This window comes from Erpetoichthys calabaricus, chromosome 3, assembly GCF_900747795.2.
Source record: "Erpetoichthys calabaricus chromosome 3, fErpCal1.3, whole genome shotgun sequence".
NCBI lineage: Eukaryota > Metazoa > Chordata > Cladistia > Polypteriformes > Polypteridae > Erpetoichthys > Erpetoichthys calabaricus.
This window is the reverse complement of record NC_041396.2, coordinates 292,776,812-292,804,635: the sequence shown is the minus strand read 5'-3', so window position 1 is coordinate 292,804,635 and position 27,824 is coordinate 292,776,812. Positions and strand designations below refer to the sequence as shown.

The following is a 27,824-nucleotide window of genomic DNA, read 5'->3' as shown; positions in this document are numbered from 1 at the left end:
GGCATCAAATTCAAAATGAGTGAAGATTTGCAAAACAACAATAAAGTTTATCAGTTTGAACATTCGATGTCTTGTCTTCGTAGTTTATTCAATTGAATATAGGTTGAAAAGGATTTGCAAATCATTCTATTCTGTTTTTATTTACGTTTTTCACAACATCCCAACTTCATTGGAATTGGGGTTGTGTGTTTAGTTAACGAGTGTCTGGAAAAAAACAAATATCTTCCTGGAGAAAGTTTGCTCTGTCTATCTTATAGTGCATTTCATATCTATTTTAAGGTGTGTTTTAAATCTGTATGCGCTTTATATAATGCCTTTGGGGTGTCTGAGCATCTTCAAGTCATTTTTTATATACTGTGTTGACACACCTACTGAATCACATGTAGACTTTGTGGTTGGACAGCAAATGCACACTTGAATTACTGTATATACTCACATATAAGTCGGGTCTTGAAACCCGAAAAATCAATCATAAAATCAGACCCCGACTTATACACCCGTTCAAAAATGCAACACTTAATCTTCTTGCCTCCACCAATCTCGCAACCAGTTTCTCAGACGCATGAATTTTGTTACAGCAGTGCAGTTACCAATTTCTTTTGCTACTTCAACATTTAATTTAAAAGCAGCTTCATATTTTATGAGGGTGTGAGATACAAGAAAACGCAAAACGGTGCAAACGTTGCTTCGGCATAGTTTGGGTATCAACGTGTGGTCACGCAGGCACAATAGAGAGAGAAAGGGAGTTAGGAGCACACGTTGATACGCAGTGCATTGCCGCATCTACATAGAAAAAAAAAGGCTGTGTGTTCCATGGTTACTTTCGGGTGGGCGTTAGCATATCGTAATCTTTTGTACCAATAGTGCGTTTTCCGCATTCGACTTATAAAACCGACATTATAAAATACCTGAAATTATACTTTAAAATCAAGTCCCGACTTATCCACGAGAGAATTTATCTGTGAGTATATACAGTATGAGATTCCAAATTACACCTCCCACCCCATTGGTGCCTAATGCACCCACCAATTCCTTGCCGCTTCAGTCCTTCAGGCTACACATTCTTTACAATCTCAGGTGCATGTCAGCATCGAAAACCCACTATAAATTGTCACATTTTCATAGTTTGTTGTGTCTGTGAACGTGTCGCTTCCCAGCATTGAACTTTTCACCTGCAGCTTGTTCTGTCCTCTCTATGACATCATCTCCTTTCTCCACATGAAAACTAGTGCTGGCTGTGTGCTGAGTACTCTAAGCTGTGCGAATAAAACATCGAAATGCCATTAATGATGGATTTATATGTGTTTTTTTTACCTGATTGAAAGCACAGATGATGGAATCTGTGGGGTGGAGAAATTATAGCAGGGGCTGCGTTTCAGCTATTAATTCAGTGTAGGCTCTGTAACAAGTTCAGGTCAATGCAATTGGAAACCTCACAAATTGCTAATTGCATCTCTCTAATATAAAAGGAAATCCTGGGACGAGACTTTCTCAGAGAAAATTTCAACCCCCTCTAGAGAGAATTTCAGTTATCCCACAAGACGACACTTTTTGCCAAGAGATTTTGACAAGTCCTGCACTCCTCTCGAACATTTACAACCACGCTCACCGTCCAATCACTTCTCATTCGTGTGAATGCTATTGTCTGACACAGTTTCAGCCCTCTGAGCTCCAAGCGGGGTCGGAAATAAAAGACAGAGTAGAAGATAAAGTAGAACATCGTAAAGAGCAGGTTAGAGATTATGAAAGTACAGTGGAACCTCTAGATACGAGTTTAATTCGTTCCAGCACTGAGCTTGTATAGCGAATTTCTCGTATCTAGAACAAACTTCCCCATTGAAAATAATGGAAATCCAGTTAATCTGTTCCGCACCCCAAATATATTAACATAAAAATCAATTTTCCTAACAAATAACACTGATAAATTACATATACTGTAGTCTACCTTTAATAAATAACACTGGTAAATAATATAACTGGATTATTAAAAGAATCAAAACAGGTGTCCAAAGTGCAGTAGAGCATTCAATAAATCTTTAAATAAATAATCCTTAAAACAGTTGTGAAGTGGAGGTTTAAAATACACAAGAATAACAATCCTTTAACACGAGGTTAAAACGTAAAAAGGATGCAGTCTCTAAAAAACAGATGACAATCCCCGGTGCTTCTTCTCTGTTAGCGTCTCACCTGCGGGCTCTGCAACAGGCGAGACACTCTTAATGGAGCTGACCTTCTCTACACCGTCCTGCTTCAGCTGTTTGGCTCGCCTGTTCAGCTACACGCGAGCCTGTACTCACTCACTCGCTCTTCCGCACCGACTTCTTTCTTTCTGCCTGCCTGCCTGCCCTCTCCTTTCTTTTACTTCTTCTCCCCCTTAACCGGCTCGCGCTTCTCTATATATGCGGGGAGGACATGGCAGCTGCAGCCCATCAGCCACAGGAACAATCATGGATGTGGGCAGTTTCCCCACCTGTGCACTTAAGTGAGAAACGCAGACACAGCAGATCGCGGCTCGCAACTGCTACCACACCCCCTCGCTAAGCTGAGAGCTATACCCACAGCCTGGCTCGTGGCTCGTTACGCGAGCCAATGCTCGTATTTAGATCTAAATTTTTCGCTCATACTTTCCTCGTATTTTGAATTTCTCGTATACAGAGGTGATCGTATCTCGAGGTTCCACTGTACTAAAATTTGAAAGTCTCAAAAAACTGATAGTTAAGATTGCATTAGTGCTAACAAACGGAAAGTATTACTCTGTGAAATAACGGAACAGTGAAAAGAGATCGAATATATGGACATAGTTGATATGACAGAAGTATGTAGATCTTGCTCAACTTTAAACTTAAAGTCAGAGACTTGTAGATCGTCTAATTCATGTTGCCATCAGGGAAAAATAGTGTTTCTTACCATTGAAGAGGCCTATCCTCAATAATTGGTGAAAGTGAAATCCACATACGCGAGAGGCAGAGACGCAAGGTGGCTGGTGCATAGCACCCACACAGGGGTTGGCGAGCAGGGGCAAAGCCCCCTAGTAATGAGTAGAAATCAAGGAAACCAAAGTAGTTTAAAACTTACTAACATAAGCAGAATCTCACAATTTGCACCAATTAACTGAAACTCGGGTCACCAACGTCAAGGGGGGATTTAAACCAATGGGGGTCGTCTTCTGTCAGTTGTAAGATAAAGTCAAAGATTGGGTCAGATTTGTCAGTCGTAGAGACCTCGGCCAACTGAATGCTCGCCCCTTCCTGGCTGTTCAGCAATACAAGGCTGTGCCTGGCCATCTAAGGTGACACTCTGTGTTATGTTTGGCCTACAGAGGAAGATTCACAGAGAGTGGCAGTGTGGTGCATGTGGATGATGGGTGCACTTAAGAGTTACGTTGCATTTTGTACACATGACAATAAATGCATGAACTGAATACAGTATATTGCATTTTTTAATTAAAATCTTTGTTTTTTTTTTTTTTTAAACAGCCAAGGCCCACCTCCTCATTAATACTAAGTTCACAATGCAAATAAACAATCAGCATTACGCACTTTGAGTGCAGTGTTGTGTGCACACATGATAGAAATATACAAGGGAAATGAAAATGGCAGATTATAATATAGAACTAAACCACATGGAAATGGACTGAAGTGAAGTGCTATTAACCAATTATTGAATTCTGGGCTTGAAAGGTAGCCATGGAGAAAGACGGGCAGTGAGGTGAAGAGTATTGCCCACCTCCCTTTGAAATGGTTAAATCTCATAAAATATGATTAACGCTGATTTGCAATGTGTGTAATCACAAGATGCAGAGCCGTACTTTATAATACTCCTAGCTTGAAAAAATAAATAGATACTTTATTAATCCCAAGGGGAAATTCACATACTCCAGCAGCAGCATACTGATACAAAAAACAATATTAAATTAATGAGTGATAAAAATGCAAATGCAAAAAATAGGTGTATTTGGTAAGTTTTAAGGCTTTTGTTTTCACATTTATGAGACATTTCAAACTGTGCGAACTGGCTAGGTGTTTTTTGAAATTTATTTAAATTAACAAAGTGCTTCACATTATAAGAATTTATTGTAGCAAGTTAATATATAAGTTGATTGTGAATAAATGACTTCAATTTGAAATATATCCATGGGTCTTGGTGACCACAGTAGAGAGAAGAAGGTGAAGTTATTCTTGGGGGACACTAGAGGGCTCAGCCCAGTAAGGTGAGATGTCTCATGGTCACTAGGTAAACCTGAGCAGTTACTCGCAGTGACCCAAAAGTGAAAGAGCAAAAGAAACTCACAACGCTTGAGAGCAGGTGTCTCCACACTGAAGTGCCACCAGTGTGACAGTAGCCTTTCACATTCCAGCATCCTCAGTGTTGTGCAAATATTAGTCGGCACATTTGCCAGTAGGCCTGTGTGAAAATATCGATTTTCTGATTAATCATTATTTTTTGTTTAAATTATTCAATATCAATTCTTTAGATCGATCTTGTGAATCTCTATCCTGCTCGATTACTTTATGTAGATATTTGCTTATTTTAGCTTTTCACATCTTATCCAATAGATGTCGCTGTAGCTGCGTTTACCCAAAATTACCAAAGTTCTGCAGCTTTAGTTTGCTTCATGGGATTCTGGCAATAGCTTGATGTGTTGAAATGATTCTGCAAGCAAAATATCTTAGTTTTTAAAAGCTTTAGTAAAATTTCCAAGTAAAACAGTTCACACAAAAATAGAGAAAAAATTTGATATAGCTAAGAAAAGTTCTGTTTAAAGCTTATATATCTTGCTCCACCCTCCTGCATATACAGTAGCAAAGCTGCTGAGATGGCTGGCTGCCGTTTTCAAAAGCCTTTCTAGCATTTCCAATGAATGTTCAATCGCGTGACCGCATCAATCACATGTTTGTACGCTGGCAAGTCCATTAAACTTTTTGCTTCTCTTTAAGCACACAGCTAACTGTACTGCTACGGTGAAAAACGTTTCCAGTGTGCCTCTCCAAGCCAGTCTACCATACTAAAATGAGCATGTGTGGAAAGCAGCCAACATGAAGTACAGTAATTTCATAACCTGTACCATACGGATCATATTAGCGGCATTATCAGTCACAATGGTTGGTTCTTTATATTAATTTCATCCAACGCCGCTGTCAACAAGCATCTGCTCTTCTAGATCCTCCAGTGAGGACATATTTTTGAGACTGACTACTACACGTGAGCAACTGAACAGATGGAGACTTGTAGAAAGACACAAGTCTTCCCTCAGTATCTTTAATTTTGACTAATTCAAGATTATTTTAAATGTCCAATAGTGGAATAAATTTGGCTGACAGGTTAGTTGAAGGGTGTCTACATGGAGATTCATAACACAGGACTAGGTTACTGAATAACATTTATTATTTAAGAAACAATAGTTGATTATTTTGTATTATTATTTACTTGATGATATTGATGTTTTATAAAGTAGATGCCATTGCATAATGTGTGGTGATACATATATAGTTAAATTATGGTGAATGAGTGCCGTGTGGTGAAAAATTAAATTTTTTAATAAAGTGCAGTGATATTTTGTTCCACGTCTTTCAAATACTGATGTTAACTGCTCATTACTAATCAAGTATTTCTTAAATATAATTCCATGCTTATGCATATTATATGAAGTCACTATGTAGACATCCTTCAAATAAAGTGTTACTGAAATGTGTCGCATTATATTAAGGTTCTCGATGCATAGTTAAGTAATCTTAAAAAAAATATATACTAGCCATCTCCCATGGCTTCGCCCGCGTATTAGTGAAACAGCACAGTTAGGAGGGCCCCGCCCAGCTCCCCACTCCTGACGTCACTCTTCCCCCTCCCCTCGGACCACAGCCTCTGTCTCGGATTAGTGTGAATATATCGCTCCAGCAAGCAAACTCTGATTCTTAGCACAATGAGAGAAAAAAAAAATGATTTTTTGGCAAAATTTCTAGAGACCCTCTCAGTTGGTGTAATGGTGGCTATGGACAGCACTTTTTCAATCAGTGCCATAGATTCTCAATGGGGTTAAGATCAGGGCCTTCTGAGCCATTCCGATGTCGCTTTGGCTTCATGCTTAGGGTCCTTGTCACACTGAAGAGTGAATCTTCTCACCAGCTGTAAGTTCATAGCAGACTGCAACAAGTTCTCCTGCAGTGTTGTGCTGTATTTGTGTCCATCCATCTTCCCTTCAACTCTGACAAGATTCCCAGTCCCAGCACATAGCATCATGCTGCTGCCACCACCATACTTCACCGTAGGTCTGGTGTTTCTTGAAGCATGGGCAGTGTTGGTTAGAAAAGTGTTATTTAAACAAAAAAGTTCTATTTTGGCCTCATTATACCATAAAACCTTCTCCCACATCTTAACTGGGTCCATCTCATGCCTTGTAGCAAGTGTCATACATGCTTTTATGTGGCCCTTCCTTCTTGCTCCCCTCCGGCAGAGGCCTGTTTTATGAAGAGCTCTTGAAATTGTGGACCTCTGCACCTTCACTCCAGTTTCAGCCAAAGAGCACTGCAGACGTCTGCGAGTGACGGAGTTTTAGTAGCTTTCCTCACCAGTCAACATCTCATTCTGATGATCAGTTTTGAGGGCCGGCCTGTTCTAGTGAGAGTCTGGGTGCACTGATGAGCCTTCCACATTCTGATGATGGATCCAACAGGGACATTCAGACTTTTTATTTTTTTTTTTGTAGTCATTTTCTGCCTTGTGCCATTTCCATGACTTTGTTTTCAACATCACCAGATGCTCCTTTGTCTTCATTTGTGTAGCGATTGTCCAACAAAGACTATGGCCCTTAGAAAGAGGGCATTTTATATCCAGAGAGACGGAAAGGACTCACAAGTCATACGTCATTATGAATAATTATGACTGTCACTTTGTGGTGTTAGAGATTCATTTATGTAAACCTGGATGTTCCAAAGCACACAAGTTTAAATACTTATGCAAACACGCACTCTGAAGATTTCTTCTTTAGTTAAATATCTACAGAAAATTCTTTATTTGGACTTTGGAAATGCATTGTTACAGTATGACAGTTCAGATTAAAAATACTGAATGGATAAATACTTTTGCACACCACTGTAGATGGAGTTTTCATAGCACACTCAATAAAGCAAATGAAGTTACAATCGAATAGGCTGCCTTCTAACCTCTGAGGTCTCAGCAGCTAGGACTGAAGCTGATGTTTGGGCCCACCTTCATCACTGAGGGAGAGTGGGATTCGGTTGTCCAAATCTGACACTGCTTCCTACCGGGCATCAGTCGTTCGCCTACTTTGGTTGTTGGCACTCCAAGTCCTTGACTTGTTTTTTTTTTTTTTTTTAAACGCCATTTTGTGCCATTTGGCTGTGGCTCTGAATTCACGGGACACTTTTTTTTTTTTTTTTCCAAAAGTTGTGCTTCCTCAAAACATTTCAGTGATTATGGCAGGTGGCTTCCAGCAGAACACAAAGTTTTGGGGTGACTATCATGTAGAAATTTGGAGAGACATCAGTTTACCTTTTATTGAATTTAGTGTGTTTAACCACTTAATGATGTCGGCACACTGCATTCGTTCAGCTGAGCTCAAAATGGTCTGCTGATCTTCACTTGCATACGGCGTCTGATGCTTCTCACTTCATTTGGCCGGCCTGGATGGACTCCACTTGTCCACTGCTTCAGTGTCCTGGTGAAACCTTTCATGTTTCTCACGGAGTGAAATGAGATTAGCAGGGAAGTCAAAGTGTGAAGGCAGAAAATGAATCTTTAGCAACACGTGGCACTTTCTGGTTTTGTGTGCTGTTCTCTACCAGCGATTCGTAGTTTGGTGATCTTTTGTTTCCAACAAAAATCTTAAATGTTTTCCATTCGATTGTCTCTGGCCCTACCAGCAGATCTTTGGACCGTCTGACATTGATGATGGGTCTGATTTGTGGCCTTTCTTAATCAGGGTATCACTTACTTGTGGAAACATCTGCCTCAAATATCAAAATCCTTCACCTTTCTTGTTCATCACTTTCACAAATTTTTTCAACCGTCCAAGATTTAAATGAGGAGGAGGCAAAAGTCTCTTTGCTGGGTCGTCAACTGGTTTATGTCCCACCCTTTTGTGGCCTGTTCGTTTAGCACGGCTGTCCCATTTGCATTACTTGGTCTAGCTGAGCTGCAGGCCACTACTTTTAGGTCAGCGTAGCTGTACTGTAAATGTATAGTTCTAACATAACAAGAAATCACAAAAACAGGCGACGGGAACATGGCAGGAAAATTTAAAGGCCAAAATCCGTAAGATACACGTAAAAGTGTCCAAGAAGTGAAATAGTCATTGTGCAGTGTAATAAATCCCACTACCCTCGCCCCCAAGACGCCCAGTGAAAACAAAATGGCCCAAACTTTACAGAAACTACCTTGATTCTTCCCTATCCCAATTAATAGCATGTTATGAAGACCACTCTTCCCGAATCATTATAGTTTTACAGGCCACAACACAACAGTGTAGCTTCCATTTATAGCAGATCATCTAAGAAATGGCCAGAGGACGGGAGTATCTCTGACATACTGCTGGAAGGCTGGGTCACTCCCCCAGCGCTTGAGGGCCAGCTTCTCCAGGATGGGAATCCCGCTGACGTGGCGAAGCAGAAACCAAACCAATAGTGGCGAGATCAGGCTGGCATACTGGGCACCCTGCATCACGGAAGAGGCCGAGACGAAGAGGCCGCTCCATTGTACAATCTCTCCAAAATAGTTAGGGTGGCGACTGTAGGCCCAAAGTCCGCTCTGGATGAACCTGCCCTGGGGTGTAAAAGCAGTAAATTAAAAGTGAAAATTTTAAACTGGCATTTTTCATTCACTGAGACTATATTAGCAATGTCAGGTACCGACAGATCTTGAGTTTAAACTCACTTGAGGGTGGCACAGGGCCCAGCGCTGCAGCCTTACAAAATGCGGCCATTTTCTCCTATAGCCAAAAGACATTCAGGTTGCATTCATTTGTCATTCTAAACTGAGATGAAGATCTGCTGCCACCCAACACCGGAACAGACGGCCTTTAACAAGTTCTGGAAGAATAGCATCTCTCTCTAGACCCCGTTCAGTCTAGGAATACCCCATGGGGTTTTATTTTTTTTTCCCCCCAACCAATGTCACAATGAGTCCATCATTTCTACCTTCAGTTGATACTGTTGCTTAGATATCTCACCTTTCTTACCCTAAACAATTCTAAAATATTTGTATTTTTTCCAAAATCGGAACGTTCAAATTCCCTTTGATTTTCGCCCTCTCCTACAGCAGTGTTCTTTGAATAATTCTTAGGAAACTAGCTGTGTAAGCCCGTGCTGTAAAAAGCCTGGGGTCCTAAAAATGATTGAAATTGTCAGAAAAAAAATTGAAATGTATAGATGTCAGGTAATTGAAAGGAACGACTCTGGGCGTCTCTCTCCTAGGAGGATTCATTTTGCTGAGGTGCTCACATCACTTGTGTTATTAGCGGCTAAGTGACTTTGTCGTTCTTCTGAGGTCTCGTTTGACTGACGTGCTCGCCTTGCTTGTGTTATTAGCGAGTTTTCTGTTTCCTCGGAGGGCAGCCCTTACCCCAACTCCACCTCTCACTTCTGGGCCAGACAGACAGACTTCTACGGGTAGGTGTTTATATATAAGACTAGGGGGCTCTGCTCGCCCACTCCTGCGTTTAGTTTACCAGATATACAATTTAAAGAGATTATTTTCATGGGAATTGTTACATATGCATTATTTTTACTTTAAAACTTTTGTAAAAACAATACTTTTCCTTTATTTCCAGCCCCGGGGGTGGTTACATCTCTTTCTAGCAGGATTATAACGCTGCTTGCGTTGTGAAGGGCTGAACACACGCTAAGGCGATGCTGTCAGATCAGCTGCTGTCTTTGTGCTGTTGCTGCTGGCGAGCTGCTTGTTTGTCGCGCTACGCGTCGATCACTTAAAAGCCTGTACAGCAGCTGTCCTTTTGCCACTTCGCGTCTCTGCCGCTCTTGTTGTAAAATGGGGGGGGGGGTTAACGGGGTTGCTGAACACACGCTAAGGAGATGCGCTCGGATCATCTGCTGGCAAGCTGCATGTTCTGCTTGTCGCTGTGTTAAGAGCTGGGAGCACATGATGTCTGTCTGCCAAAAGCATTCCAACAACTGCTATGTTAGATGTCTGTGAACTTGTTTTAAATGTTGTCCTGTGAGACACCAAATTGTCTTCCAAGAAGATCACGTCTTGTCTCCCTTCCAAGATTTTTTTTATAATAGAGAGATGGTATGGAAATACGACAAAAGTGCTTTAAAAATGCCATACGCCGGCCTGTCACACCATTAAAACCAGTGACAGGTGAGGTGAATACCATTGATTACCTCATTCCAAGTGCACCTTTTAAGGGGTGGGATATTTTAGGCAGCAAGTGAACAGTTAGTTCCTGAAGATGATGTGATAAAAGTGGGGAAAAATGGGAACACGTAAGAAGCCGAGTGACTTTGATAAGTTATGATGGGTAGACGACTGGGTCACAGCATCTCCAAAATGGCAGATCTTGTAGGCTGTTCCCAGTACGCAGTAGTTATTACCTGCCAATAGTGGTCCAAGCTACGTGCTACAGAGTTGTTGATGGGTGTGGGGAGCGAAGGCCAGCCTGTGTGATCCCACAGTACAGCTACTGTAGCACAGATTGCTAAAAAAGTAAGAGAAAAGTGTCAGAACTGTACCCCGGAGCAATGGAAGAACGTGGCTTGGTCCGAGTCACATTTTTTTTCAGATCATTTGGACAGCCCGGTATTATTATTTATGGCAGCAGGATCCACTATGGGAAGAAGGCAGGGTGATGCTCTGGGCGACCTTCTGCTGGGAAGCCTTGGGGTCCTTGCATTCGTGTGGATGTTACTTTGACACGTACCAGCAACCTAAAGGTTGTTACAGACCATGTACAGCAGGGGTGTCAAACTCCAGTCCTGGAGGGCCGCAGTGGCTACAGGTTTTCATTCTGACCATCTTCTTCATTGGTGACCAGTATTTACTGCTAATTAACTTCTTTTGCCTTATTTATAATTAACTTGTCTCAGGCCCTTTAGTTGTTTCTTTTTCTTTAATTAGCAGCCAAACAATAATGGGACAAAAAACAAGCCGCCACATGAACAGCTCACTTGCGCCCATCACACAATACGTGAAAATAAAGAAAGGTGAAGGTCTCTGTAAGGTTGGTCTCTCAGCTCACTAAAACATCTTGGCGGTGATCTTAGAAAAAACAGAAAATCAACAGTTTTGTAAATGTCTGCTGTGGCAGAATGAGAGCTGCAACAAGCTGTGGGATTAAATAACGAGTTTAATTAACACAGAGAATTGGCTTCTCATTAAGAAACTGGTTGGAGTTTGAAATCCCAGTTTAGCTGCTCATCTGTCGGCTCGTTTCACATCTCATTTCTGTTTGGCTGCCATTTAATGAAGAAAAGAATCAATTCAGAGAACTGAATCCTTAAAAACGGGGATATTAAAATGAAGGGAAAAGAAGTTAATTAGCAGTGGAAACGGATTAGGAAAAGGGTCAGAATGAAAACCTGCAGCCACTGCGGCCCTCCAGGTCCGGAGTTCGACACCCCTGATGTACACCAGTTCATTGAGAAAGTATTCCCCAATATCAGTGGCCTATTTCCGTAGGATAAAGCGCCCTGCCACACTGCAAAAATGGTTTAAGAATCGGTACTGTGTAAAAGTTTTAGACAGGTGTGAAAAACCAAAGAGTGCTAATACAAATAGAAATGGTAACAGTTCTCAATTAACAATGCAAAGTGAAGGGAAGTCTAAATCAAATCAATATTCGGTGTGACGACCCTTGGCCTTCAAAATGGAATCAATTCGTCTAGGTCAGGGGTAGGCAACGTCGGTCCTGGTGAGCCGCAGTGGCTACAGGTTTTCATTCCAACCCAATTGCTTAATTAGAAACCAATCATTGCCAATCTCAGACCTTATTTAATTTTATGGCTTGTTAGTCTGTGCAATGTAAGGCTTTTATATCGCAGATTTTTTTCCTTTCCAAAGATATCATCCAAATGATATGAAGCCTAAAACAGATCATTTTCAGTCTGTCACATTTTTCTATTAAGTGTTTTATTAACTCAAGTAGTGCATAATGAACACACACAGATGTAATTGGAAAAAAGCTAGCTGGAGAACTGCTGGCTGCTTTGTCTTTTCCATCTTATTGCTAATAAGGAGCAATTAAAACACTGAATGCAGCAGTTTAAGATTGAAATAAGCAATTAAGGTTGGAGAACCTTAACAAGCGAGACCACTAAAATGAAGCATCAAAATGTCACTTAAGCAATATGTGCTTCATCAGCAATAATTGAGTTCTCGTTAAGGAACTGGGTTGGAACAAAAACCTGCACATACTGCGGCTCACCAGGACCGACGTTGCCTACCCCTGGTCTAGGTGGGTTGTTCCAAACACCTTGGAGAACTGACCACAGGTCTTCTGTGGACGTAGGCTGCCTCGGCTCCTTCGGTCTCTTCATGTAATCTCGGACACACTTTTTGTTAGCCAATGAAAGGTGTTCTTTCGCTTGACTTTTCATTGCATCCATAATGGCTAACACGGTACAACACCCTACCACTACATGATTGTGAAAAATAACTGACTAGAAAAGTACCAAACGTATTTAACAAATCCATTTAATCCAGATAATGGTTATTGGGGTAGCACTAAGTGCAGTGTAAAGACCCCTGGGGCTCCAGTTCACAGTAAGCCACCTTCACTGATCTTAGGAATTGGTCAAAAGAGCGAATGGTGACAGGAACCCACCTGGGTAGCTAGGCCGTGACTGCTTACTTCACATGCGATTCAAAGTCCCAGTCTGTTACAAGAGAAATGTTTAAGAGAGGCTTTACGCTTACTTCTATGGTAGCCACCATGCTGACCTTCGTGGTGGGCGCACCTTTCATTTTTATGTGTCTTCAGTCGGCACGCAGCCGGCTACATTCTAAAAAGTTACATTTCGCCAAGAGCTTTGCCATGATGTTGCTGATCCTTATATCTGCTTTCTAGTGCCACCTAATGGACTGAACACCTCAAGGGTACGTGAGGTGTTCATTGGTGCATATAGGTGACTCTACACTGGAGTGAGTGAAGCTGCTGGTTAGGTTCTGGTGCCAATGGTCTTGAACTGGATTAAGTGAGTTTTATAATGGATCATTTTCGGATCTGATCCCTGTGTCTTTCTGAAATATGCTTAAGAGATTGCTGGTCCCTTAACAACTTTTTTTTAATTGTTATGATGTCCAGTCGTCCCCCCCAGGTCAGCCATGTGTTACTTACAGCATTATCTGGGTCATTCTTGAAATTCCACTTCTGCTGGTCGGCGACTGTCTCAATAGTAAAGCCCAGCAGCCAGAGGCTCCAGCCCAGCCAATCCCGGATGCCAAGGGGTCGATCTCGCTGTTCAATGTTCAGAATGAGAGTAGGGAGGAGGGTTATAAAAACCCAGAGGGCTGTAGAACACAAAATCAAGAAATGACAAAGCCACCTGCCACCATATTAGCTGAACCTCTGCATTGACCTGGTTCATTCACATGGTCACCATTTCCTTTTTTGGGAAGGCAGCCATACAGCTCCCTGGGGTTACCTTGCACTGTCCAGTAGACAAAGAAAATCCCTGGGCTCTCCCGTACATGATTGAACCGCCGGTCCTGGCCCTCCTTCATGATTCTAAAGAATAGGAAGAGTCCCAGTCTGCAGGGAAACATTGAATAAAATCAGTTGGGCCTGTGCCTGTTGCTGTATGGGCAAAAAAAAAACTTCTCCTCCAGCCATGCAGGAGACCACCAGCCCTCTGCAGGTGTTTAATCTACATATTTAGTACGCATGCATTGGATGAGTGGGCATGTGCAGGAGTGTACACTGCCATGGACTGGTACCAACTGCTGCTACCCATCACCCTTCTTGTTCTTCTTTTGGCTGCTCCCTTTAGGGGTTGCCACAGCGATATCGTCCTGTCTTCATCATCTTGCTCTGTCACACCCATCACCTGCATGTCCTCTCTCACCACATCCATAAACCTCCTCTTAGGTCTTTCTCTGTTCCTCTTCCCTGGCAGCTCTATCCTTAGCACCCTTCTCTCATTGTACTCAGCATCTCTCCTCTGCACATGTCCAAACCAACGCAATCTCACCTCTCTGACTTTGTCTCCCAACCACCCAACTTGAGCTGACCCTCTAATGTCCTCATTTCTAATCCTATCCATCCTCGTCACACCCAATCCAAATCTTAGCCTCTTTAACTCTGCCACCTCCCCTGCTTTCTGGTCAGTGCCACCGTCTCCAGCCCATATAACATAGCTGGTCTCACTACCGTCCTGTAGACCTTCCCTTTCACTCTTGCTGATACCCGTCTGTCACAAATCACTCCTGACACTCTTCTTCACCCATTCCATCCTGCCTGGAACTCTCTTCTTCACCCCTCTTCCACAATCTCCATTACTCTGTACTGTTGATCCCAAGAACTTAAACTCATCCACCTTCGCCAGTTCTACTCCCGGCATGAACTGGATTAATCCTATCGGCCCTGACATCCTATTACTAATACATAAATATGCAGCCATTTTTGTAAAGCACAGGTTCGTTTGCAGCCATTGTAACCGGGTGTGCTGCTGTTAGCGCAGACTGGAGAGACTGGCATACAGTCTGTGAAAAACGGAGTTAAAATTGGACGGTTCTGGACAGTGCGCACCACACTTTAAGTAGCTCCACTTTCAATTTTATTTCCTCAAGAAGATTGAAGTATTTGGCAGATATAATACGTTAACGTGGCTGTTAGTTTTAAATCGCCTGTAGCTCGCAAACCGTTTGACCTACTGACCTGAAATTTGGTACACATATACTCCATGACCTCTACTGTTCGCTTTCGGGGTGATAATTGACCTCCAAGGTTATTCCTCTTTTTATTTTATTTTATTGTAGAATCAACGCTAGGCAGCAGTGTGGCGCATGCGTACGGGCGCCGTTCTCATTCCCTACCACCTTCGCCGTCACTTCCCCTACCTTTTCATATCTTAAGTCTTCAGTCTGCTTCAAGAATGATTTAAGTGCCAGCTTAAGTGAAAAATTAAAGAAAACGTACTAAGTAATTGCAACAAAAACACTGACTTAATCCGTTTTAATGCAAAAAAGAAAGAAGAGAAGAAGCGGGCCGCTAGGGTGGAGAAAAGAAGAGCTGCTCAGGCAGCAGCAACCTCTGAGCAAACGAGTGCTAAACGTACAGAGAAAGAAAGAGGATGATAACTAGGAATGCTCAAGTCAAGTGTACTCACTGTATGTTATCGCGCAGTCCGCCATTACTGGTGTCCATGCCTGGCCAGGACGCCCCTTCACCACATCTGCCAGGGGGACAAGGGTGGAAACCCCAATAAAAGGAAGCCAGCGACCACCACTCAGCAGCCAGAGTCGGGTGGAGGTGGGCAAAGCTTGCTGAGGAGGAGTGGTGGTCAAAGAGACGAGAAGAAGAGTGTTTGGTGTACTGTACTGTGTGGTTAGAGGGATTACGGGGAAGACGTGCCCACCAGCTGAAGAAAAAGAAATAGTCTGACACGGAGGCACGGGTAAAAATAAAACAATCTGTGTCGGGTCGGGTGCACTATAGTGCCTTTCTTACACTGGTTGTATAATAAGAGTGATACTTTTTTTTTTGTTTTTTCATTTTTGAGCTTCCTAGACACCCCAAAGGTAGAATATCTCACAAAATAATTTTTCCCATAAAAACAGAAAATCCAGGGCCGAACTGGTTAAGCCAGTTTGTTAGTAGGTGAGTTTGGCTAGAGAAAAAAAAGAAAACCGACAATGAGATGGAATTGTTTTCGAGTGTAACACAAGAGTATAAGGCAAGCAAAGCAGCTCGAAAATAAAATGAGCAGAACCCAGTCAGGGGAGGGACACGTATTAAGCATGAACCAATCGGAGAGTGATTACAGTCTGTGGTTTCAAAATTCTCCGTTTTCACTCATCCACACTGCAACGCTGCGCCGGCGTTTTCAGAAATACAAACTTCTGGAAGGCATTTTTTTTAAAAGTCAACATTCTGAAGGGGATTAAAAATGTCAGGGTCGGCGCAGTGGTAGCGCTGTTGCTGCCTCGCTGTTAGGAGACCCAGGTTCGCTTCCCGGGTCCTCCCTGCGTGGAGTTTGCATGTTCTCCCCGTGTCTGCGTGGGTTTCCTCCCACAGTCCAAAGACATGCAGGTTAGGTGCATTGGCGATTCTAAATTGTCCCGTGTGTGTGTGTGTGTGCCCTGCGGTGGGCTGGCGCCCTGCCCGGGGTTTGTTTGTGTTGGCTGGGATTGGCTCCAGCAGACCCCCTGTGTTAGGATATAGCAGGTTGGAGAATGACTGACTAAAAATGTCAGGGTAGTGTGGAAGAAAGCTGGAAATGGAGACTGATGTCTGCGGTTTTAAGTGAAAACATAGTAGCCTTTGAGTATACAAGCAAAATACAGACCCACACTCTGTATATTGAGCCATTGGCCACTGTTGTGGCAGAAACACGCTGCTTAAAGAAGCCACACGGAGTTTCAGGAAGGCAGCAAAATCTAATTTTATTGCGTGATGCATACACAGACTCAAATCAAGTGAGATGAGCAATTAGCAACTTCAGCAAGCTTACATTTACTACAATTCTTATCATTTATGCAAAATCCATCATTACCTAATGTCTATCACCTGACCAAAACTGCCATCATTACTTCATACCCTGGGCAGGTGTCCAAAACTTATTGATCAATCGATTCCCATCAGTAAGTTGGAATCAGGCAGACCCACACATTAGATACTGGGCTAGAGGTTGTCCCTAAAACAATAACGCTGTTTCTTATGGGCTGCATTTTCCTTGACTTGTCATCACTTATCTAGTCAAGCAGACAGGGAGGTAGAGGCCCAGCCGCTGCAAATGGAAGCAAAAGGCCTATCTGGTTTTCTGTCATGGCCAAAGCCTCAATGGCTGCATTTCTTAAAATAAAGGCCCATCTAGCCCTCTATGTCCTTGACTGAAGTGTTTAAGCTTAGCAGCTGCAAAGAGAAAATTAATAAAACAGACATACAAGGGGTTTCTAGGTTTTAACCCTTACTGTGCATTAGGATATACTGTAATACTTAATTTCATCTATGCTTATGATTCTCTTTGAATATATGCTAATCATCAACTTTAAGAATATTCTTTTTCTACACTACTCGGATACGACAGGGCTTGGCTGGACAAACACCAAAGACTCAGAGTAGCACTGTCAACCTCCCACTCAGTGACCAGTAAGGACACCCAGGGATGCATTAGGAGACGAGACTGCAGATCAGGCAACTCTCTCTGTGTTTGCTCTGTCGGGTTGATGAGAATCGGCCTCTGGGCCAGCACTGACATTTCTACAGTCCTCTTGAAGCTGGAAGAACAAAGAGGCATTAGGATGCAGATTTGTACTCACCGCAGACCCCATAAAGTCACCAGTCCGGACTGCACCTTCTGACGCAGGAACCCTCGGCCACCCCAATGGCGACTCAAATGAGTCAATAAGATGAAAGTTCCGGAGCCTACAATTAGAACAAACACAGCATGGGTGAGATGCAAATCAACACGGCGCGGTGGTCAAGGCTTTGGACTTCAAACCATGAGGTTGTGAGTTCCAATCCCACCATTGAGACTGTGTGACCCGGAGTGAGTCACTTCACCTGCCTGTGCTCCAACTCGAAAAAAACAAAGGAAATGTAACTAATTGAATCTCAAATGTTGTAAGTCGCTTTGGACAAATAAATAAATGTTACAGTCATGAAAAAGTTTGGAAACCCCTCTCAGCCTGCATAATAATTGACTCTCCTTCCAACAATAAAGATAACAGTGGTCTGTCTTTCATTTCGTAGGATCATCTGAGTACTGCGGTGTTTTCCGAACAAAGATTTTTAGTGAAGCAGTATTTAGTTGTATGAAATTAAATCAAATGTGAAAAACTGGCTGTGCACAAATGTGGGTCCCCTTGTAATTTTGCTGATTTGAATGCCTGTCACTGCTCAATGCTGATTACTAGCAACACCAAATTGGTTGAATGAGCTCATTACGCCTTGACCTTCATAGACAGGTGTGTCCAATCATGAGATATAAAGGGATTTAAGGTGGTCAATTACAAGTTGTACTTCCCTTTGACTCTCCTCTGAAGAGTGACAGCATGGGATCCTCAAAGCAACTCTCCAAAGATCTGAAAACAAAGATTGTTCAGTCTCATGGTTTAGGGGAAGGCTACAAAAAGACATCTCAGAGTTGTCAGTTTCAACTATAAGGAATGTGATCAGGAAATGGAAGGCCACAGGCACAGTTGCTATTAAACCCAGCAGGTCTGGCAGGTCAAGAAAAATACAAGAGCGGCATATGAGCAGGATTGTGAGAATGGTTATAGACAACCCACAGATCACCTCCAAAGACCTGCAAGGACATCTTGCTGCAGATGGTGTATCTGTACATCGTTCTACAATTCAGCGCAATTTGCACAAAGAACATCTGTATGGCAGGGTGATGAGAAAGAAGCCCTTTCTGCACTCACACCACAAACAGAGTCGCTTGTTGTATGCAAATGCTCACTTAGACAAGCCAGATTTATTTTGGAACAAAGTGCTTTGGACTGATGAGACAAAAATTGAGTTATTTGGTCAGAACAAAAAGTGCTTTGTAAGAAGAACACCGCATTCCAAGATAAACACCTGCTACCTACTGTCAAATTTGGTGGAGGTTCCATCATGCTGTGGGGCTGTGTGGCTAATTCAGGGACTGGGGCCCTTGTTAAAGTCGAGGATCGGATGAATTCAACCCAATATCAACACATTCTTCAGGATAACGTTCAAGCATCAGTCATAAAGTTGAAGTTACGCAGGGGTTGGATATTCCAACAAGACAATGACCCAAAACACAGTTGGAAATCTACAAAGGCATTCATGCAGAGGGAGAAGTACAATGTTCTGGAATGGCCGTCACAGTCCCCTGACTGGAATATCATCGAAAATCGATGGGATGATTTGAAGCAGGCTGTCCATGCTTGACAGCCATCAAATTTAACTGAACTGGAGAGATTTTGTATGGAAGAATGGTCAGAAATACCTCCATCCAGAATCCAGACACTCATCAAAGGCTATGGAGGACAGCATCTAGAGGCTGTTAGATTTACAAAAGGAGGCTCAACTAAGTATTGATGTCATATCTCTGTTGGGGTGCCCAAATTTATGCACCTGTCTAATTTTGTTATGATGCATATTGCATATTTTCTGTTAATCCAATAAACTTAATGTCACTGCTGTAATCCTACTGTTTCCATAAGGCATGTCAGATATTAAAAGGAAGTTCAGCAAATGAGAAACAAAAATCTAATCCAATTCACATGACTGTACATGTAATGGTTACCATCCACTAGCCAGTGTAAACCGTCATGTCCGTCTGCAGATGACAGCGAGTGCTAAAAAGGAGCAGACCTCTCACTGCCATACCCACTGAGAAGTCCTCGCTCCCTTTCACATTCAGTGTCCGCACTGCGCATTGTAATCCTCAGGATTTGGGTGCAATTAAAGGAGCAAACTCTTCTGAAATGGAGAAATTAAAAAAAAAAAAGCCAAGCATTGAAAGCTATGGCCAAGACGCAAATTTTTTACAAATCAGTTAAAAGAATGAAACGCTTAGAACAGGGGTGGGCAACATCCGTCCTGGGGGCCACAGTGGCTGCAGGATTTTGTTCCAATCCACTTGCTCAATTAGAAACCCATCCTTCCCAATCTCAGACCTTATTTGATTTTTTTTTGTATGGTTTATTAGTCTATAATGTCAAGTTCTTATTTCGGTTACGCTAATCAGTTTCACACACATGCGGTCACGATGTTGGAGGATTTCATTGGCTGGTAGAGCAGCCTCCGTCCCATCTGATGCCACCTGCACTCAGGAGTATCTGGCTGCACTCTGTAACTGAGACAGCAAGATCAAGTGTGGCATTATACCTGTTCTGCACTCTGAGGGTCCAGGAAAGGCGTAAGGTGCCAATGTCTGAGCAAGCAGATGCTATCACTTGACTTTTGACCAGGATGCCCCTTCACCACATCTGCCAGGGGGACAAGGGTGGGAAGCCCAGTATCTCCCCCTGGGTTGCAGCGGTGTCTCGGACTCCCGCAGGGCTTCATGGGGGTCGGAGTTCTGTGCAGCTCTGCGGGGTTCTACAGGTGCTGCAGCAGGAGCTGCTGGCCCCTTTTGGGCACTGGTTTCGCCTTAGCCGGAAGTGCAGCCAGATGTCGCCAATCAAGCACCTGGAGCACTTCCAGGTGCCCAATAAAAGGAGCCAGCAACCACCACTCAGCGGCCAGAGTCAGGTGGAAGGAGGACAAAGCTTACTGAGGAGGACTGGTGGTGAAGAAAGAAGGTGCTTGGTGTGCTTGGGGACTGTGTATTGCCTGTGGGGTTCACGGGGAAGACGTGCCCCACAGGTGAAGAAAAATAAAAAGTCTTTGTATTTTGCACGTGCCTCCCGTGTGAATCTGTGTCAGGTCGAGAGCAATATAGCGCCTTTCTTACAACATGTTACATGGAATAGTAGAGGCGATATGAAACACTGAGGGTTCAGCCAGTCACCTTCCTAACGAGCCATTCAACACATGCAGGACCATCACGTCTGCCAAAGCTTCTTTGACTCACGGGCTGACCCAGACCACAGAGACACGACGTTTGTCAGTCTCATCTGGGCATCACAGATGACGTGTCACTGCTCATGGTTAACAAAAGCAGCTTCACTCTCGCTAGGTCTACTTCTTGCAATACAAGTGTAGTAATGTGCTCCCGATTTGTTGGGAGAACCAGACACGGCTGCAAGTTGACTTTTTACGTTGGTAAAAACCCATCACGTGCCCTGGCATGCGTGTTCGCTGTGTCTTTTTTGGAATTTCAGCCATACATCTCCTCTGTGGTTACCTTGCACTGTCCAGCAGACCACATGAAAACTACATGTGGCATCTCGCTGGTCGGTTAATGGCTTGCAACACATGATGGAGTGAGGCCTGCCTGGCTGAGTTTTTCCTCAGTTCACTGATAAGTGACAACAGGTATAAACTGACGAAAAGCCAAAAATGTTCTACAGTGCAAATATGCAAGGGAAGTAAAATGCAGTGTGTACATCATACTCGTCACTTTTAACTTTTATTATGATACTAGCAAAATACCCGCGCTTCACAGTGGCGAAGTACTGCCTTAAAATTTTTATTAAGAAGAAAAGTAAACCTTTTTAAACTGTGGGAAAATATACAAATAATTATTTGTTAAGGATCTCTCTGTATACCACATTGTCAGTTCGGCCCTCCGGTTGTAATATGACCAAGCTGTGCGCTGAGCTCACTCTTGAGCATGCAACGTACAGTTGGCCACTTGAAAAGCAGTCCTGCCTCAAATCAATTATTAATTGTCATTGCAAAGCAGAGCCTTACTGGAAATTGGAGGCGTTTGAATTGAAATGGGAGATCAGAGGGTATAACGGGGATGCGAGGAATAAAAACTCTCTCCCCTGAGCCACCGCCAGTAAAAATAGTTGCCTCAATTAGGTTCTTTTGCAGACACGTGACCTGAAGTCTCGTGCCGTTACAAAGTTTCGGTGGCTGTAAGTTTCTCAGTAACATTATTGGTGCCCCAACCTTCAAAATTAGATTATGCTCAGGAGTGCCTGGAGGATTCAGAGTGTGCAGAAACTCTGCCGGATAGTGCACCGCGTCTTCCACTTCTACAACTGAATCCACAGACTGATATGTTTTCGGGTTGTGAAGGTAGTTCTTATAGTCGTAGTCATGTCATTTCTTGGTGTCAGGATAGCGCTCTCCCTCAACCATGACACGTCGTTTTCGTGGAGATTTCGTAGATTGGGGTAAACATTTTGAAGAAGGCTTTGTAAGAGGCGTTGGCGGTTGTCCAAAGGTGTAAAATATTTGGCCATTTCGGTACACTTTAAAGCGATAACCGAACAATTCAGCGGCAGCCATCAACTCACATGCAGAACCATAGGTGAAGGGCTTAAGCATTTCACTCTTCTAGTGCTCCTGTGTAGTATAACTATCTCCTGTACCGTCATCAGTCCACACCTTGAACCTGTCCCAGTCATTCAATACATAAGACACAATGTTCCTCCGGATATCAAGAGTGAGCCTGATATGGCTGTGCAATATGTAACACAGAGAAAGGAAAAGGCAGTCACCATCTCCGGGCATGGAAACCACTCGGTAAGTGACAGTTATTTGATCGATGGTGATCACCTCGATAGACATGTTAATGGGGGTACGGTTGGAACGATAAAAAAAATGGGTACCTGAACAATGTAAACTAAGTCTAAAATACCTACACAATAACTATAATCGTAATAAAAGAAAAATAAAACAGCGGAGAAGCCGTGGATTAAATAAAAAGGCTGCAGTTATCAGCAGGGAGACGTGAATACCGTGGTAAAGCAAGGAAGGGAATGAAGAGACCGGAGCGACGGACGGCCTTATATAGGAAGGCAGCCAACTATGTGGGAGGCATGAGGATGGGGGACCCAACGCCGACTCACACGGCGACCGAGCTGCAGGCTATGGACGTATATATGTATGTAAGTAGGATTCAGTTAGCGTTGGGAACCCGCGTACCAAATTTCTTGAAGATGGGCCCATAACTAACAAAGACCATTGGAAAGTTCAATATGGTGGCCAACAGTGGCATCATACCACCAAAATAAGTACATACATCGGTTTCGGTTAGCACAGGGAAGCCGCCTACCAAATTATGTGAAGATGGGGCCATAAATAAGAAAGTTTAACATGGCAGACGTTGTCGACCGTTATGACCGTTACGCATAAAATTTCGAAATGAAACCTGCTTAACTTTTGTAAGTAAGCTGTAAGGAATGAGCCTGCCAAATTTCAGCCTTCTACCTACACGGGAAGTTGGAGAATTAGTAATGAGTGAGTCAGTGAGGGCTTTGCCTTTTATTAGTATAGATGAATTATTATGGCGGCACGGTGGTGCAGTGGGTAGCACTGCTGCCTCGCAGTTAGGAGACCCAGGTTTGCTTCCCAGGTCATCCCTGTGTGGAGTTTGCATGTTCTCCCCGTGTCTGCGTGGGTTTCCTCCCACAGTCCAAAGACATGCAGGTTAGGTGCATTGGCAATCCTAAATTGTCCCTAGTGTGTGCTTGGTGTGTGTGTGTGTGTGTGCCCTGCGGTGGGCTGGCGCCCTGCCCAGGGTTTGCTTCCTGCCTTGTGCCCTGTATTGGCTGGGATTGGCTTCAGCAGACCCCCATGACCCTGTAGTTAGGATATAGCGGGTTGGATAATGGATGGATGGATGGATTATTATGCACATGGCTTACGGTTTAGCTCATGGGTTAGATGGAGGGCTGCAGCAACTGCGGGTTTTCATTCTAACCATTTTCTTAATTAGTGACCAGTTGCTGCTACTTAACTTCTTTTGCCTTCATTTTAATTGACTTGATTCAGACCCCTTAATTGTTTCTTGCTTCCTTGATTAGCAGCCAAACAATAACGAGACACAAAATGAGCCGACACTTGACCAGGTAACTTGTGACTATCACACAATATCTAAAAATAAAGAAAGAGGTGAAGGACTCAATAAAGTTGATCACTCGGGTCACCAAAACATCTTGACGGTGTTCTTAGAAGAAAAAAAAGAAAGAAAATCAACAGTTTTAGAAATGCCTGCTGTGGCAGAATAAGAGCACCAAGAAGCCATGGAATTAAATAACGGGTTTAATTAACAACAAGAATGGGCTTCTAACTAAGAAACTGGCTGGAGTTTGAATCCCCATTTTAGCTAGTCGTCTGTTGGCTCGCTTCACGTCTCATTTCTGTTTAGCTGCAACTTAATGAGGAAAAGAATCAGTTTTGGAGGACTGAATGCTTAAAACTAGGGCTATTAAAATGAAGGGAAAAGGAGTTAATTAGCAGTAAAAACTAATCACTAATTAGGCAAAAGGGTTACAATGAAACTCTAAAGCCAGTGCGGACCACCAGGACCAGAGTTGGACACCCCTGATTTAGCTCAGTGGTTCTCAATCTCCATCCTGGGGCTGCACGGTTAGCTGCAGGATTTTGTTCCAACCAACTTCTGTTTTTAATTGGACTGCTAACCTAATGGAGTGATCTGTTATTACCCAGTTTCGGTGTTTTGGAGACAATGTAAAAATTATGAAACTTAAGTTTGGTAAATTTTTGTCAAAAGCCGCTGCCCTCCAAAAACAACAAACATCACACCAAGCCTGAAGTCTGATACCTTGACACTCCACAATACTTTGGACATAGTTGTGTGGACTGACGAACACTAAAAAAAAGTGTTTGAGAAGAAAAGTGCATGTGGCGTAAATCGGGCATCACAAACCAACATGAAAACATTACCCCAAAGGTGAGGCACAATGGAGGCAGCTTCATGATTTAGAACTGATTTTGCTGACTGGGGGGGGCCTTGATAGTTTGCATTAATCATTAAGTTTATTAAGGTATCCTACAGGATAATGTCAGGGTGCCTGAAGCTCAGTAGAACTTGGGTGATGCACCAGGATAAGCCCCTAAATATAGAAGTAAAACTATTATGGAACGGCTTTCATCTTTCGGAGTGGCCCAGTCAGAGCCCAGACCATAAACCAATGGAGATGCTGTGGACTGACATCAAAGGAGCCAGTCACAGCAGACATCCTAAGAATATGGCTGAGCTGAGCAGTTATTTAAGGACAAATGGTCCAAAAATTGCTCCTGAATGTTGCACAGGTCTGATCTGCAGCTGCCAGAAGTGCTGGTTAGATGTTACTGCTACCAAAGATGTTCGACCAGTTATTAAATCCAAGGGTTCACTTACTTTTTCCACAGCGCACTGAACATTAAAATATTAGAAATCTAGATGAGAACATGTGATTCAGCCCAATAAAGCTTACCTAATTGTTCCAAAATATCATCAAGTCGAGTTTGGAAAGTCCCTAAAGTCCACACTACTTGGTCACTTATTCCAAGTGTCTGTGGTTCTTTGTGTGAAGAAAAACTTCCTAATGTTTGTGTGAAATTTCCCCTTCACAAGTTTCCAACTGTGTCCCCGTGTTCTTGATGAACTCATTTTAAAGTCACCGTCTCGATCCACTGGACTGATTCCCTTCATCATTTTAAACACTTCAATCAGGTCTCCTCGTAATCTCCCTTTTGCGAATGTTTGGCGTGCGTGGTCATTAAAGACATGGCACATTAGAACTGTTGGTGTTTTAACATAAGCAAATTTATTGTGTTTGTCTATATTTAGATGAAGATCAGCTCACATTTTACGACCAATTAATGCCGAACCACAGGACATTCCAATGGGCTCACAGACTTTTTCTTGCCGCTCTTTTGTAAAGATGGTGTTGTTTAAGTTTGTTTGCTTACAGAGTTGTATTTACTAAACAGTAGAACATGTCAGTGGCTCTCAATCAGAAGGCTGTAGCCCACATGGGGGCCTTCGTAAATTTCTAAGTCGGCCGCAACATAATTATATAATAACTAGCTCTGTAACTATTGAAATCATAAGAACAAAAAACTGAAATGCAGAGTCGGCGGTTTCATTTTGCAGTCGTGCTCACCTCCCTTGTCTATAAGCGGCTAAGCGAGTTTCTCTCTCCTCAAAGACTTTGTTTTGCAGATGTGCTCGCCTAGCTTGTGTATTGGTGTCTAAGCGAGTTTGTCTTTTGTTGGCGGCTTCACTTTGGCGAAGGAGTCGCTTTCTTTCAGCTTCATGCTGTAGCCTCGCACTTCTTTCTTCTTCTGACTTGTTAACTTGGGGCCGCCATGCTGGCTCTTTGAGCTTCATGCTGTAGCCTTGCACTTCTGGGCCGGCCAGACAGACAGACACTTCCACGCGTAGACATTTATATAGAAGATTATATATAATTACTAGCTGACCACCGCAGTTCTGCCCATGTAATAGTGAAACAGGGCAAACTTTAAAAATCAATTAAAAAAATGATGGCCTTTGCAGAAGGTCCACTCTAACGTCAAACGTTGGCACTGAGTCTGATCGTGTTCAGCTGTGACGGGAGAGCGTCCCCCGCGTGGGGAGAAAAGCATGTGGCCGTTATATCTCTGACAATCAGAAGCTACCCTGTAAAACACACATACTGTAGCTCTGATGTTTCTCTCAAAAATGTCAAACGTTACTCCTTAACAGTCTGTAGATGATAATGTCTGCTGAATAAACAGGTATCGCTAGCTAAGCAGAGACAAGGTGCGCTCCAACATGTGGCGAGAGGTACAGCGACTCAAATGGAGGCTGACACATGACTGAGGAGGGCCCCAACCCTCAGCTCACAGCGCGAATAAATCGGTACCGCAAGCGAACTATGATACACAATGAGAGAAGTCGCAAAATCAACCAGAATGTTCAAGCAAATTATAGAAAACAACCAGATTTTAATCCGTTAAGTATTTCTCTCATGAAAAGCAGACAGACATACATACTGTACATACAGACAGATGTTGGATTTTAACCCTTTGCAGTCGTATTTAATTTTCAACGTCACGCTACATTAGTCGCAATTAATTATTGAAAAAACGCCAATAATTACAGCAGTTATTTTTTTCAAGCACGTAGGAATAACACAGGCCACTTTTCTCGACCAGGCAACTGTGCAAATCGGTCAGAAACTTGCAGGGCCACCAGCGGTGGCCTGACGACCTATAGCGCACTTTTTACTAAGGCCAGTTTTCTGGCCTAACGACCGCAAAGGGTTAAATATATATAGATTATAAAAACAATTATAAAATTGCAGCATAATACTCAAATCACTAAAAATCAAGCTCAGCAGGGGTGTCAAACTCATCTTTTTAAAGCAGATGTCTTCAAGCATACAGTTATGTGAAAAAGAAAGTACACCCTCTCTCTTTCAATTCTAAGGTTTTACATATTGGGACAGAATAAAAATTCCTTAGCAGGTCTTAAAATTACATAAATACAACCTCAGATGAACAACAACACATGGCATATTAAAATGTGGCATTATTTATTTAAGCAAAATGCAGAAGCCATGTGTGAAAAATTAAGTTCACCCTTACTGCTTCCATAGGAATTAAGAGGTGAAGTAGCAACCAAGTGCTGCTAATCAAACTTACATGATTAATTGATCATCAGCAAGTCTGACCACCTCAGTATAAGCAGGAATTTTGCAGTTTTCTCGTCTTGAGCATTCAGGTGTGTGTTTACACAATGCTAAGGAAGAAAGACATCAGCAACAATTTTACAAAAGCATTTGTTGCTGTCCATCAATCTGGGAAGGGCTATAAGGCCATTTCCAAACAATTTGAAGTCCATCATTCTTCAATGAGAAAGATTATTCACAAGTGGAAAACACAATCTTCTTGGGAGTGGAGGTCCCAGCAAATTCACCCCATGGTCAGATCATGCACGGAAATCACCTCAGTTAGCATGTTAAATGTTAAAGTTCATTACAGTACAGTTAGACTAAACAAGTATGGCTTGTTTGGAAGGGTTGCCAGGAGAAAGCCTCTTCTAGAAGAACACCAGTAAGCCCTGATTCTCTAAAGAATCGCAAATCTAAGAATAGCAATTACTTTCTGTTCCTTCCACTCTATGTAGGGATGTAACAGCATGGAGGGTGGGAGTTTCATTAAGTTTTAATTTAATGAAAGAAATATATTTGTAGTAAAGCTGTTTTCGTTTGAAGCCATGACTCGTTGTAAATACATACACATATATATAGATAGACACCGCATTCACTGTGTGGAATTACAATTGCACTTACTTTTGATATGGAGCGTTCGTTTATTGTTTCTA

The 27,824-nt window shown here is 42.8% G+C and overlaps 1 protein-coding gene across 1 annotated transcript in view; it reads right to left on the bottom strand.

The window, feature by feature from the left end:
• Positions 1-8,238: 8,238 nt before the first annotated feature.
• The window catches only part of si:ch211-210c8.6 (uncharacterized), a 30,354-nt gene continuing 10,768 nt past the window's right edge, over positions 8,239-27,824 (bottom strand). The window contains exons 2-5 of the mRNA XM_028798537.2: positions 17,452-17,557; positions 13,617-13,723; positions 13,310-13,482; positions 8,239-8,778 (exon numbers count right to left, since the gene is read on the bottom strand). Coding sequence (XP_028654370.1) covers positions 8,503-8,778; positions 13,310-13,482; positions 13,617-13,723; positions 17,452-17,557 — 662 coding nt within the window. The 3' untranslated portion in view covers positions 8,239-8,502. The remainder of the gene's footprint in view (positions 8,779-13,309; positions 13,483-13,616; positions 13,724-17,451; positions 17,558-27,824) is intronic.